The sequence below is a fragment of the Argiope bruennichi genome, chromosome 3 (genome assembly GCF_947563725.1).
Source record: "Argiope bruennichi chromosome 3, qqArgBrue1.1, whole genome shotgun sequence".
Classification (NCBI taxonomy): domain Eukaryota; kingdom Metazoa; phylum Arthropoda; class Arachnida; order Araneae; family Araneidae; genus Argiope; species Argiope bruennichi.
The window spans coordinates 130548192-130562779 of record NC_079153.1 but is presented as its reverse complement, the minus strand read 5'-3'; the positions used below and the strand labels follow the sequence as shown (position 1 = coordinate 130562779).

Here is a 14588-nt window from a genome sequence, read left to right as displayed (position 1 = left end):
ATTTGCCAAAATTTGTCGTCAGAGTTTTGTGTCATTTACTTTCTTTACTATGAATATTTAAAATATTGTTGTAGTATCTAATCTCATATTTTCATACAGGATACCAAATGCTTTTATAAGACTTCTTAAAGAGTCTTTGAAACGTTCACTGCCGTGTGACTCACATTCGCTTGACAGCAAAAGTTCTTAATCAATATACAATTTGATGCAAGTGGAACAAGCCTGTGTTTAGTTTATATCCCTTTGTTTTAACATGTTTTTAGCATGTGAATCACCTGTGATTCATACATACTATCTAATTAGACATTTCCTTCTTTTCTGCAATTAAATGAGAGTAAATGAGAAAGCATCTTATTAGATGGTGGTGCGAATCACAGACATCAGTCATGGCAACGAACATGTTTATTTAACAATTAGTGAGGTATGCTTGTAATATTTCCAGCAATGTTTGGATTGCTGTTTTGTCTTTATATGTTGCTGGTAAATGACAATCCCTTTGAAAGAGAAAGAGAAACCGAACACAATCCTTCAAGGACGTGGACGTTCTACATCGATCAGAACAGTGGAAGAATGGTGTCTATTCATTCCGATTCACAAAGCAACATGACAGCAGATTGTTATGTGTCAGCAAAGAGGTGAGTAGGAATTTTTTCATCAGTATGTTTAAAACTAAGATTGAGCCTTTTTTTAATTTTAAAATTTAAACGCTTTCATGTTATATATTCGGAATATGTACGGTATGGTTAAAGTATCCAGAGAAAATTTCATTTTTTAATGTGTCTTAAAGCGATATAAATTTCTGATTGAGAAGTGGAAGTCCGTATATGTTAAATCTGACGGTCAATTATCTCATAGAGATCGATTCTGGCAAAGTTATCAGATAAGTCATGGATGTAATAATTTTGATGATTAATTTTACTTTCTCACATACCTATTATAGAGTAATCGTCTTAAAGCGATATAAATTTCTGATTGAGAAGTGGAAGTCCGTATATGTTAAATCTGACGGTCAATTATCTCATAGAGATCGATTCTGGCAAAGTTATCAGATAAGTCATGGATGTAATAATTTTGATGATTAATTTTACTTTCTCACATACCTATTATAGAGTAATCGTCTTAAAGCGATATAAATTTCTGATTGAGAAGTGGAAGTCCGTATATGTTAAATCTGACGGTCAATTATCTCATAGAGATCGATTCTGGCAAAGTTATCAGATAAGTCATGGATGTAATAATTTTGATGATTAATTTTACTTTCTCACATACCTATTATAGAGTAATCGTCTTAAAGCGATATAAATTTCTGATTGAGAAGTGGAAGTCCGTATATGTTAAATCTGACGGTCAATTATCTCATAGAGATCGATTCTGGCAAAGTTATCAGATAAGTCATGGATGTAATAATTTTGATGATTAATTTTACTTTCTCACATACCTATTATAGAGTAATCGTCAAAAGTCGTAAAGTATAGTAATCGTCAAAAAATTCGATCTCGAGATTTTGACGAATCTCCACGATTTAGACCTCCGTGAGTTCGAAAAACACATTTTTGGAAAATGTCCATTTATCTGTCTGTGACAAAGGTAACTCTTTGAGCTAGACGATTAAATATTAGTATACAAGCTTTACACCAAATTTGCAGATTTCTGTCAAATTTTGAATAAAATCTGTTCCAAGGTTGTTCATCTGTCCGAATATAAAGTTACCATAATAATTATAAAATGAAGAGAGCTAGATAGATAAGATTCTGTATACATATTTAACATCTACAGTCTAGACATCTATCAAATTTTGAGCCAAATCCAACTATGGGTTGACTGTCTATCAGCCTGTACTTTCAGAAATATGTAAACGCGGTCTTCAAAAACGCATTGACAATATATCGAATTTGATACATGATATTGTGACTACGAGTGCAGTTTTTTGTGATTTTTTTTTTCTATTTTAATCGATTGAAGAAAACACGTCTAAAACACAAATTCTATTTCGGATGCTATGAATGGCATACTAGGGATTAATCGCCAAAAACCTCGCCAAGGATAACAGGACTGATTCTGCAAAAATGCTAAATACACGCCAACAGTTAATATTTCATAACTATTTTACGACAATGCCATGTAAGGCTTTCTTTGGCATGAAAAGTGTATTAGAGAAAGTTTTGGGGTGACCGCTTCCTTTGGTTTAATTCTTTCTCAGCACTTAATATATGTCCCCATATACGCGCATCTTCTTTTAACCCTTAACTGGGGAGGTGAAATTTTAAGACTTAAATGGAGAGGTGCGGTCTATGAGACCGCATTTCATTTACACTCAAATTAAATTTTCTGATGAATGTATTAGTATAAAAAACTGCCAATATATTTTGAAGATATTTTTCTTGATATATAGATATGTTTTAGAAATTTTTCAAAGTATATTATCATTGAAAAAAGTAAATACGTTGGAACATACATTTTCTTCTCAAATGACATGTTACAATAAATAATATTCTTGAAAAAGCATATTACTTTTTACTTTTTAAATCATATTTATTTGTACAGTATATGAAGGTATATAGAAGACAATATAATGTAAAATTCAACAATTATATGAAAGATAAAAAAATGACAATAGGTAAAATTGGCCCTTTTTTTATCGGCTTTCATAGCACGGTTTTCTAGTGCATTTTAAACATATAGGTTAAGAACCAGTATAAAAATCGACCTATAAATTCTGTATATATATCTCTTGGTATATTAATATATTTTATAAATTTTTCAAAATACATTATCACTAGAAAAGTTAATTATGTTTGAACATACATATCAAAATCAGTTGAATGCGAACTTTCATCGAAAAACTCTTCTGTACAATTATCCTTATCACTAAAATCACTTTATGCTTCATTTAAAAGTATCTGGAACACTGCTTTATAATAGGATCAGTAAATTGGATGATATTTCGGGGCCCAAGCTTTAGCGCCATCTGCTAAGCCTTGTTTATCACTGGAGCACTTACAGGGAGATGCGGTCTGTGAGACCGCGCTCGAAGAAATAACTGAATTATTTTAAAAAGCATCTGCTGAAATCGGTTAAAAAAGTGCACGTGTATTGAAGGTCATAAAACAGGAAGCTACAGGTTCAATCCATTCAGTTGGGCTAAAAATAGAATAGGGGTGACAGAAAATCCATCGCTAGCGGTCTCACAGATCGCACATCCCCAGTTAAGGGTTAATTAAATTTTTTGAATGATCTGAATGACCTCTATAAGTTTGTTAAATGTAGAAAATCCATTATGGGATTTTACGGTTATGGAATTAGTTACATAAATATCTTATTTCTTAAAAACGCAAATGCTATTTCAGCACAGACCTATAACTAAATCACAATTACTATTTAATGAATATGGCACCGGAACTTTGTCATCCCCCATCTTCCATGTCGAGCTTTTAACCATTTCTTGTTAAGTAGAGCAAATTAGTAATAAAGTAATATTATTTGTCTGATATATTTTCGAAGATTTTTTTTAAAGCATAGTCGTTCCTTGAAGAATATGGTATCTTTGCAGAATGGTCTTCAATTACGTGAAAGGAATCTTCCCAAATTCAAGCCTGATTTTTGTTGACAAGCCGTCAATCGAATATCTCATCGACAGTTGCACTCGAGCCAAATTGAGCAGGCATACTTTGGACGACGACGGCGAGGAGGTGTGGAAACTGTTTGGCAAATTAAGCGGTTTCTTCATCTTACCAGGCTTGTATTAGCTAGATCTCTACTTTTCTTCCATGGGGCTAAGGTTATATAAACAGGGTAGTCAGAGTTAAAATGCCCTTATTCAGATCACACTAGAAAAAATTAACCAGTGGGTAAGAGAAGGGCAACTCACGGAGGTACGTTCAATACAAGATATTCTAATTGTAACTCAATAGTAAATTTCCTAAACTTTTGGAGATAGCCAAGTACATCCAATTTTTAAAATGTTTTAAATAAAATAAAGAATTATTTTATCATTTGTTGTTTGAGTCATAAATTTAGTTCTATAAAATTACAAATTTAAAATTTTCATGTAGTCCCTTAGTTTTATAATTTATTTTTAATAAAATACTCTTAACGGACAGCAGTTTAATTGAATAGAAAAAAAACAATCTTCTGCAACTAAAATTGACCGAGTTATGAAACTTTGAATATCACTTTTGCAGATATTTTTAGATCATTTCAATAGATATCGCGAGGAAGATCTGCTCATCTACAAGAGACATTTCTCAAGGTGACCATTGATTTGCTTAAAATAATGAAATTCAATGCTTGGTCAGTTTTGTCACAAAAGAGTAGCGTTACATGCTAGTTAGTGAAGAATATTTTAGCAAATGCGACTAATAGGACAATGGCACTGTATAAAAATTTAACTTTGTAATTATTTAAAAATATATTTATTGACTCAAACAATATAAAATATAAATTTAATGCCATTAAAAGCGTTTTTCCTAATTGGAAACATATGTCTGCCTATAATAGTTTAGAATTTAGCTATTGGTCCTTGATTAGATGGGGCATCCTGTAAAATATTAATTATGAATAAGAAGTGATATATTAGTGCAACAGATTTAACAATTTTCAAAAATAGGCAAATTTCAATTCAATCAATTTAAATGAGGTATGTGGTTAAAACGCATAAAACTAAATTTTTTTCCACATTTTTGTATCACCATCCTTCCACAGTAGGTTCATGTAACACATTTTATTTTTCTCATTTGTTAGGTTTTTGATACAAAATCATATATTTAAGAATAGGAAGGCCAACAGAATAGAAGAGAACTAATAACGTGGCAAATGAATAATTCGATCCGATATTTGGTACAGATCAGAAATTCTTAGGATGAAACCAAATTTTATACATTCTCACGTGCATACGAGCATAACAGTCAGATTTCTCACCTACTGCACTACTTTTAAATTTGGATATAGATTTAAAATTTTATTACTGGGGTTACACATCAAGTTTCACAAGGTAACTTCCATCCGTTTTCGGGTTAACATACTTACAGACATATACACATAGTATAATTCAATTCAGCGGGAAATTTTGGGAGTGATCTCTCAAAAAGTTTATTGCATACTCTTTAATAAAAGTGTTTTCCCAGAGAATGTCTTACAGGGCATTAGCGTACGATAGTTACGAAAAATTAACTTTTGGAGGAAATTTAGCGTTTTTACTGAATCTAGGCAATTAATCTCTGACATGCGTTTAATAGTATCTAAAAATCAAATTTATGCTTTAGACACTTTTTTTTCTCTCAATTATTAGTATCCGAAATTCGAGTTGAGTACTTCTTCCCAACCGACGGAACCGAAAATGTGACACAAAATCTCAAACCAACTTGAATACATTGAGGTCATTTCGTTTTTAAACTGTTGCGTTTACATGTTTCTGGAAGTACATAACGACAGACGAATAATCCCTTGTAGAATCTGGTTCAGAATTTGACAATTCTATACACTTTAGATGCTGCGTATGTGCATAGAATTTTATCCGTTTAGCTATCTTCGTTTTGTAGTTATCGTATTTGAACAGCCGGACAGATGGACTTCCTCTGAACAGATCTTGCTCAAAATTTGATCGATATCTATAAATTTTGTGTAAACATCGTATACCAAATATTATCCATCTGGCAGTTTAGTTTAGTTATATTAACATCCCGTTTAAAGTAACACTAGGGCTATTTTGGGACGGATCTCGTGATTTTGAATCGTGGTCAGATGATGAGGACGGCACCTGAGCTGGTAGCCCCCTCTTCACACCACACCATCGGCAGGATGTTTGGCCTGACGGATTTAGCGTGCAACAGACCCCCTTACACGACGGTTCTTCAGTGTAATAGGGTCCCGAACCTGAAACCCTACGGCTCACGAGCTGAGACTTTACCAACAGGCCACCACGGTCCATTGGCATCCATTTGGCAGAAAGCTTCTTTTATTTGTCTTTGCCACAGACAGATAGACGTATATTTTCTGAAAATGTATTTTTCGAACTCAGAGAGGTCTAAAACGTGGAGATTCGTCAAAATTTCGAATTTGAATTGTTTGACGATTACAATACTTTGTCTACACTTTGTATACAAGAAAATAAAAATGACTTTTTGAAAAATGGATTCATGGGATTTCAAATGAAGAGATGCATCAAAATTTTGAAATGGAATTTTTGGTAGATTATAATATTTTCTATATGTAACTTTGTATTAAAAAAAACAACAGCAAAAAAGCCTCCATTAATCTGAAATTAAATGCGCAAGGAAAAGATTAAATGAGCTAAATTTCGAGCAATATTTTCTACCATTAAAATGTAGATAAATGCCAAATTGTTATAAAATGTAAGAACAAAACTTTTAATAATTATTTTTTGTGCAGGTACAAAATGGTGCGGTGCTGGCAACATCGCCAAAAGTGAAAACGATTTGGGTGTAGCAGTTAAGACCGATAAATGTTGTAGAGATCACGACCGCTGCGGCGACTACATTCTTGGAGGACGAATCAAGCATGGACTTCAGAATGATTCACCTTTCACGAAGTGAATGCATTATTTTCTTTCTTTTACAAAAATGAGTTGCATGTTATACAGACGGAGTTATAGTTCAGTAAAAAAATTTGTAAGGAGGTAGAAAACTTAAAAATATGAGAGGGATGAGATGCATATAGCAAAGAACACGACTCTGATGTGTTGAAGAACATACGAAGATTCATATATGGCATTAATGGGTGAAATCTTATACTTGGTAAACCATTAATGAGTAATGGACAGATTTTTTTTTTACATTTAGGTCTATACGTACTGTAAAATGTTTCGTATTCATGCGAATCTTGATGCAAATTTTCCAACCGTCGTTGATATGGTACACTTTTGCTCCAACACTGTTTCGTATGTAATCATATCCTTGTAATTTCGATGTCATCAAACATTCAAAGCTAAATATACATAACCACCATCTCAGAATTTGTAACATTGTTTCATGTCAACATACGTAGTGAAAGATTGCAATTATTAGAGCTGAAAATCTAGTAGAGTCCAGCAAAATAAACAGAACATTCAGATTCATCTGGTTGGAAATTCTTGTCTTGTTTTCTTGTGTGATTTAGGGATGCTCTTGTGTTTTCTACCCCTCTGCTAACTCTTTGAATGTTCAATTTTGAATCACTTGTATTAATGTAAAATTATGCTATAAAATGTTCAAAGTTATCTTGGTTCAACCAGAAAATGTGTTATTTGGTTCCTTTTTCGGAAAATAAATGTAAAGTCTGAAGTGTTCTCCATCAATTATCTCTACACTTTTACATAAAGTTGTGATTTATAACGTAAGGTTAAATAAGATTTCAACTTTGTGTCAATATCAAGCAACCACGTGTTAATAACTGCCATCACATCTTTTTAAAGTTTTCTAAATATAACTTTGTTGCGAATGGCTTTATAGCAGCTTAAAATTTGAAATAAAAAAATCCATTTAATGATGTCAGTTTGATTATTGGACGATTTTTCTGTGATTTTCATTTCGTTCAACACCTATATAAATATATATACAAAAAAGAGCCATATTACTTTGTAAATATGGTTCTTCTTTTTAGACATAATTAAAACATAATTAAAATAATTTCATAGAATTGTACTGAAGTTAAGCCAGTTTTTGTCTTCAATTACTAAAGCTTTACCCACTTTTCCAGCAGTTTATGTCGAGTATGAGATTGATAAATTAATGGAGTAGTTTTAGAAGGCAGCTTGTTAAGAAGAGACACTTTTTATTGATAATTTCACAGTTTAAAAGTCATATATTATAAATGGACGGCTTTCGCATTATTTATTCTATCAAGAGCAATTAACAAGCCACAAGAAACCATTCAAAGTTGCTCTTAGATTTTCTATAAGCAACAACAGAGATCTTGCATTTAGTTTATTATGATGTTTCTAATGCATTACTGTGATACTTTTATAAAATATTAAAATAAAAGGAGTGACCTAGATCCATTTAGATTTATATTAACCTAAGATATTCTTTTTCACAGATCTCATTGCGATTGTGACAGTCAGTTTCACAGTTGCTTGAAAAAAGCAGGCACCTGGACATCAAATGCAGTTGGGATTATTTATTTCGATTGCTTGCAGATAAAGTGCTTTAAAAAAGATCATCCAGTCACACAGTGCAAAAAGCATGTGGGGTAAGTGATCGATCGATTGATATAGACTGAGCATCGATTCTGATTGCGGTCCAGTAACTAATTTCTAAGCCTTTCGAAATAGACATTTACTTCTGGTTGGAAAAATGTCAGGAAGATTATAATTCATGCTGCTTGAGTCAATAAATATACTTCTAAAAAAATCTTTATTTTTATACAGCTCTAAATTTTTATAACCCTTATTTCAAACATTTAATTAATTAATCTTGATCTACTTACATTTTGATAAAAAAACACATTTCACGACTTCTTCGATTAAAATTGATCGAAAAGTTTTAGATATCGCTGTATCGTAAAATATTAAATCACTTCAATGGCTGCATTGAAAATGATCCGCCAATCAACAGACGGCGTTTTTTCGAGGCGATTATCGATTGGTCTAAAATAATAAAATTTGTTTTTCATAAATCTGTCAGTTTTGGCTACAAAATAATGAAATTTAAAAAAAATATTATTATTTAAAAAAAAATTACTTTGCTAAATAGGAATAATAAGAAGGGGCATATGTATAATAAATTCAATTTACCCGTGTTTAAAGATAATTATTTTTAATAATTTCGCATTCAAGTTTTACTTTAATTTCTGTATGGGTTCTTGTTTTCTTCTGAATTTACATGGGGAAAAATCAAAATGCTGTCTCAGCTAAATTCGCTTGTAAAATTATATAAGTTCTAAATGATTTCTCATGGTCTCTTTTTATTGATTTTTGTCCGCCTATTGAGACTGCGGCCCTTTAAATATTTTAGCGAAAATTCAAGAAGTATCAAATGTCGATAAAAATATTGTTTATTAAAACCAAAACGTTAAAGAGTTGATTTTGGTTTTATCTTATTTATTTATTTGAAATAAGCAAACTACAGAGATTGGTTTCATTTACAAAGTGAATAATCAAAACCACACAACGAATGCAATCCACAGAGCAAATTAAAAAACACATACAAAAAGAACAGCAAAGAATAAAGAATTACAAAATGCTAAACCTTATATAAATAAAATAACGCATATATAAACATATTTTACATATTTTATATATATGTTATATAACATAATAACTTATATAAATATTTGTTTATATAACTTATTAAGGCATCCGACCACGTTGAAAAGGCCAATGTTTGCCAAATATGACATTTAAAAATTTTTTTCATTGGGCAGACCAGTCTTTGAGCTATCCAAAACAGGTTTACTTTTATTTCTACATTAATCTACAGTCAAGATATTAATATTTTCGTAATGATCAGTAAATCGGAAGTATACATTTAAATGACCGGAAGTACCGATTTAAAGAGTCAAAAACATGTTAAAAATTTGTATAAACACGAATTTAGTTTTAAATAGGTAACATTTTTTGCACTGCAAAATGAAAAATGCCAATGAGAGTTTTAACGGTGTTTTGTGGAAATTTGTACCTAAAGATGTCTTTGTTGAGCTCCGAACCTTCAGATTAGAGGCATTTATGTCTGTAATACATTTTAATGAAGGTTTTATGGGATTACTGAATGCTCTTAAGGTTATTGGTGTATATAATAGTGCAAATGCAGTTAGAGCATTTGCTCAGCTCGACAAAAACAGAATAATCGAATCTAGGCGGTATTCACTGCCAAACACAACAATTGCCAGAAAAAAATATAAAACGATTAAAAAAGGGAAATTATTAAATGCCGAGGATATAACCTATAAATGTGGTGAATTTCAAGTATGTACACGCATAATTTATTATTAAAACATGTTAGTGCATACTTTAAATGCATTTTTCTCAAAATTGATTTTACTTATTTTTTCAAATCAAATAAATTAAAATATAAATATCATATTACTATGAAATTCGGTGGACTTTGTCTTTATACTATTTTCTAGGGAATGATCTTAAAGAATTTAGATTGAGGGAATGTTTTTTTTAATTTACAGTCTATTGTTTGAACAATAACGTCATAAATTTACTAAAAATTTCATGATAAATTCTTCGACTGGTTCTAAAATTTTTATTTATTATTATAACCATATGGTTGTACTTCATTCCCTAGAGAAAATTATGTAGTTTATTTTGGTATAAGTTTTGTTCGGATGAGAGCAATAGTTTTTGGTGTAGCCAATTTGAAGTTTTTGAAGAATTTGCTTAAATGTTTGCTATTAAATGACATTTTTCAAAAAGTTTTTGTTTATTTCAAATACTGACATCCTATTACTAATTTTGAATAGTCTTAACCCCAGAAATATGGTTAAAGTATGTCTACACCACGTTTTTCTAAAAAAATTGCTCCGAACATGTTTGGGATACCTAAAACCATATATAAGCTATTAACTTATTTCCTTAACAGGAGGATATTTAACAAAGAAATAAGGATATCTAAGGTTATCTCCCTTATATATGATGCAAATTCTTTTGCTTCCACGGCGGCTGTTAAATGACGTAGTATGTATTTCAACAAGTGTAAGAAAATATTCTGGTAATATGACCTTGTAAGCATCTTTTAGAATACATAGGAAAGGACGCTTTTAATACATTTATACACGAGTATTCTTTTAAGCAACTTTTCAAAATCGTTTCATGAAATCTAATAAGAGTATTCCCAGTGGCATTTCATCAGGAACATTGAAAATTCCCTTAAGGGAATTGGGACCATTTGTACCTTTCAAAAAAATTAATTTTTTCAATTTTAGTCAAATAAAATAGGGAGTATTTTAATGAGTACAGAATTGTATAATTTGTATAGATCTAAAAAATTGAGAGTTTATAAATTATTCTTTGACAATGAATCTGGCATGAGCTCCTATGGTTAAAAGATTGACTTTTTCTCTCACATTTTCTTCAAATTTCCCAATGAATACTATGCATTCTATTTATAACAATCGTACGAAATTTTACAGAGCAATATTTACAAGAATTATGCATCTATTAAGCATATTTTTATATTTTAGTAATAGTATTAATCTTTAGAGACTATTTATCATGAAAAATATTATATCATATATATATATATATATATATATATATATATATATATATATATATATATATATATATAATATTTAAGTTCCAGATTTCCAAACTTTTTTTTGAAATCTTTATTATTATTAGAATATTTATGTTAGTGCAATTAAATTATAAGTTCACTGTTTGAAGATGGCTGTAAAAAAAAATGCATAAAACTGAAGATGCAGATAGATTTCTCTTCACTTATTTTTCAGATTTCTTTCTTCCCATTTAATGTTTAATTCTTAACCTACATTAAGTTCAAAAATTTTCTCTTTCATAAGGTTTTAATAATTATTTTTCTTGCATTTTAGATATCTCAAGAAAAGGTGTATAGAATATGAACATGATCGAACCAGAAAGAAAAAATGGCAAGTGTTCGACGCCAAGTGTTATAAATGGGTTTTCAATAAAAACGCTCTTCTTCGAGAAAAAGGGGATGTTTTCGATTATATGATTCAAAGAGCTTATAGGAATAATCCATACCAATTGTATGTAAATACAGATGTGAAATAAGTTGTTTAGTATTTTCTTTTAATTCAAACAATTTAAAATTAGTGAATATTTCAACAAGAGCTGCAATAAAATGGCCTTTTTATGATTGTGTGGAATAAAATTAGTTCTATAATTTAAAAATTAACTCTTTGCACTCGGTAAAGTAATTCGAGACATAATTATTCACCTAATACAAGGACTTGTTTAGTGCTCTGAAAAATAAATTTACATAATTGCATTAAGCTCAATTTCTCAGAAAAATTAATTACATTTTTTTACCACACAATAGATATTTTTAACAATCAAAATTAAAAAAATAAACAAATGAAACGTGTTAAAATTGTACACCGCCTTGACTGTTGCTTGAGAGGAGCCATCCAAATATTAAGAGTCAATACCAATTTTAAATTTATTTGTTCGTACAGGCAGTAGAAGAAGAAGTGAGCATAATTATGCAATTGCGAGTTAACTTCAACAAGTTGATTTTGTCGATACAATCGCACTACAAAAAAAAATCAATTCTTGTTAGGAGTTTAGTTATATTAACGCCCCTTGTTAAAGTAACACTAGGGCTATTTTGGGACAGACCTCGCAATTTTGAGCCGCGGTCAAATTATGAGGAAGACACTTCAGCTGGCACCTCCTCTCCAAACTTCCACGCAACACCAGGGGGACGAAGAATTTAATGTGCACCAGACCCGCTGACACGATGGTTCTTCGGTGGAATCGGGTCTCGACCTTGAAACCCTCCATTTCCGAGTTCGAGACCTTACCGCCAGGCTACCATGGCCTTTCAATTCTTAGAAAGTCTTAAAATTAAGTATTGAATTATAAATAAACTGTTGTACAACGCATGAAATCATTAACTAAGATTCACATAGCAACTCACTTTTAAGTACTCGTTTGAAACAATCAACAGTAAACTCACAAACTGATGGTTGGTTTTTAGTGCATAAGTGCATCCATTTACTATTTTATATCACAAAAATGACAAAGTAAGGAGATCTTTAGAGAAAACACGAAACATCTCAACTTCCGGCAGCAGGAATTTCGTCAAAAAATTTAATTTTTGTACTATATCTCGTACTTTGTTATTAGGTTGAGGTATATTTCAGTGCTGTTACGGCATATCTTATTTCAACTGTATCTGTTTAACTGCAATATTCAGTATACAAGACGTCTTTATATTTGACAAAAATGTAAAGACAGATTCTGAGTACAGAAGAAGATTTTGTAATGGAAATTCAGTACGGGAAATGTTCATAGAGATCATACAAACTAAAATTGAAAGCGGTCGGCTGGTATTAATTGTCTACGCTCCGAATAGTAATGAAAGGCGTTTTTGTACATATGTGAGTATGATTCCTTTTATTGCTTAGAAATACCAGAAGCAGTTGCAGATTTATTATAATTCCCAAAAATGAGTGTGAAAGTTTCTGCTTTTATAATGACCGTCATCCAATAAAAATATGAAATGATGCATCCTATATAACGGCATAACTTTTGCACTCGGATGTCTCCTCTCAGGCACTATTTAAGACGGTGCATCATTTTGAATGTCTATGTATTTATTAATTTTTAATTTTGATTGTTAAAAGTACTTACAGATTGGTAAGAAGATTTAGATAAATTTTTTGGAGAAATTCAATTTAAAACAATAATATTATATATATATCACAGCAATAAAATTTCCTTGTATTAGATAAATAATTATGCATCGAATTACTTTTCCGACTGCAAAGGATTAGTTGTTATTCTCATTACGGATTTCGAACAATGCTTTGCAAATTCGAAAACCGCCATCATATAGACGGGTGTGTGTATAGCCGGGTGGGGGGCAGTTTCTTATTATTTCAAATATATCATGTTTTAGTTTTGGAACTTTTCTGAACAATGGTTTGCAACAGCAGGTACTTTTTACTTTTTCGTATAGAGAAAGCACAGTAATCGTCAAAAAATTCTAACTCGCAATTTTGGCGAATTTTTCAGCTCTTCCCGAGTTTGAAAAACACATTTTCGGAAAATGCACGTCTGTATAATATGTGAAAAAGGCAATTTAGAAACGCTTTGAGCTTTCTATGAAATTTGGTGTAATGTCTTTTCCCAAAACAGGCAGATTTTTATAAATTTTCAGTAATATAATTATGAGTAAGTAATTTCATAATAACTAAAAAAACAAAGAGTGGTAAAGAGATCAAATTTGGTACACATATTTACATCTACAAATGATACATATTTAACATATGTCAATTTTGGAGTGAAATCCAACGAGGGTTTCACCGTCTGTAGGTCTGTACTTTCAGAAACACGATAATTCAAAAATACAATGACTTGAATATATCAAATTTGGTATTGTATTTTGTGACCACAATAGTTGTTCTATGTCAATTTTTTGTTTTAAATCATTTGGGGAAAAACCCGTCTATAACACAAATTCGGTTTTCTGATAATATTAACTGTAAGCCAAAAACCTCGCCAAAAGTAACACTATAGATTCAATAAAAATGCTAAATCCAAGCCAATGATAAATATTTTGGAATTATTGTGCGTCATTGCTATGCAGAGGCTTTCTTTGGGATAACAACATTATTATATAGTATGAGAGAAAGTTTTGGGGCTGCATCCCCGCCGGTTTGTCTGCTTTGTTTAGTGCTCACTTATTTATTACTTATTTGCTTATTTCACTTATTTTAAGTTTAATATAAACAATGATGACATCGGTAAGATTTTATTTAGTGCACAAGAATAAGAAGTAAGTAAATTATTTATAATTTCTTGATTCTATAGCATGTTATTAACTGTGGCCATTTTCTTTCTTTCCCGATATCGTTTCTGCACGGACGTACAATAAATAAATATGTTTTGAAATTATGAAAGAACATTTTCTAGCTGTCACTTCTTTCCTGGCTACTTAATA

The 14588-nt window shown here is 30.9% G+C and overlaps 1 protein-coding gene across 1 annotated transcript; it reads left to right on the top strand.

Moving 5' to 3' along the window:
- Positions 1-373: 373 nt before the first annotated feature.
- On the top strand, positions 374-11692 carry LOC129963626 (uncharacterized). The gene is made up of 5 exons (XM_056078107.1): positions 374-635; positions 3551-3735; positions 6388-6547; positions 8032-8184; positions 11491-11692. Exons 1-5 carry the CDS (start codon positions 424-426, stop codon positions 11690-11692), a joined length of 912 nt encoding a protein of 303 aa, XP_055934082.1. The 5' UTR covers positions 374-423.
- Positions 11693-14588: the final 2896 nt, after the last annotated feature.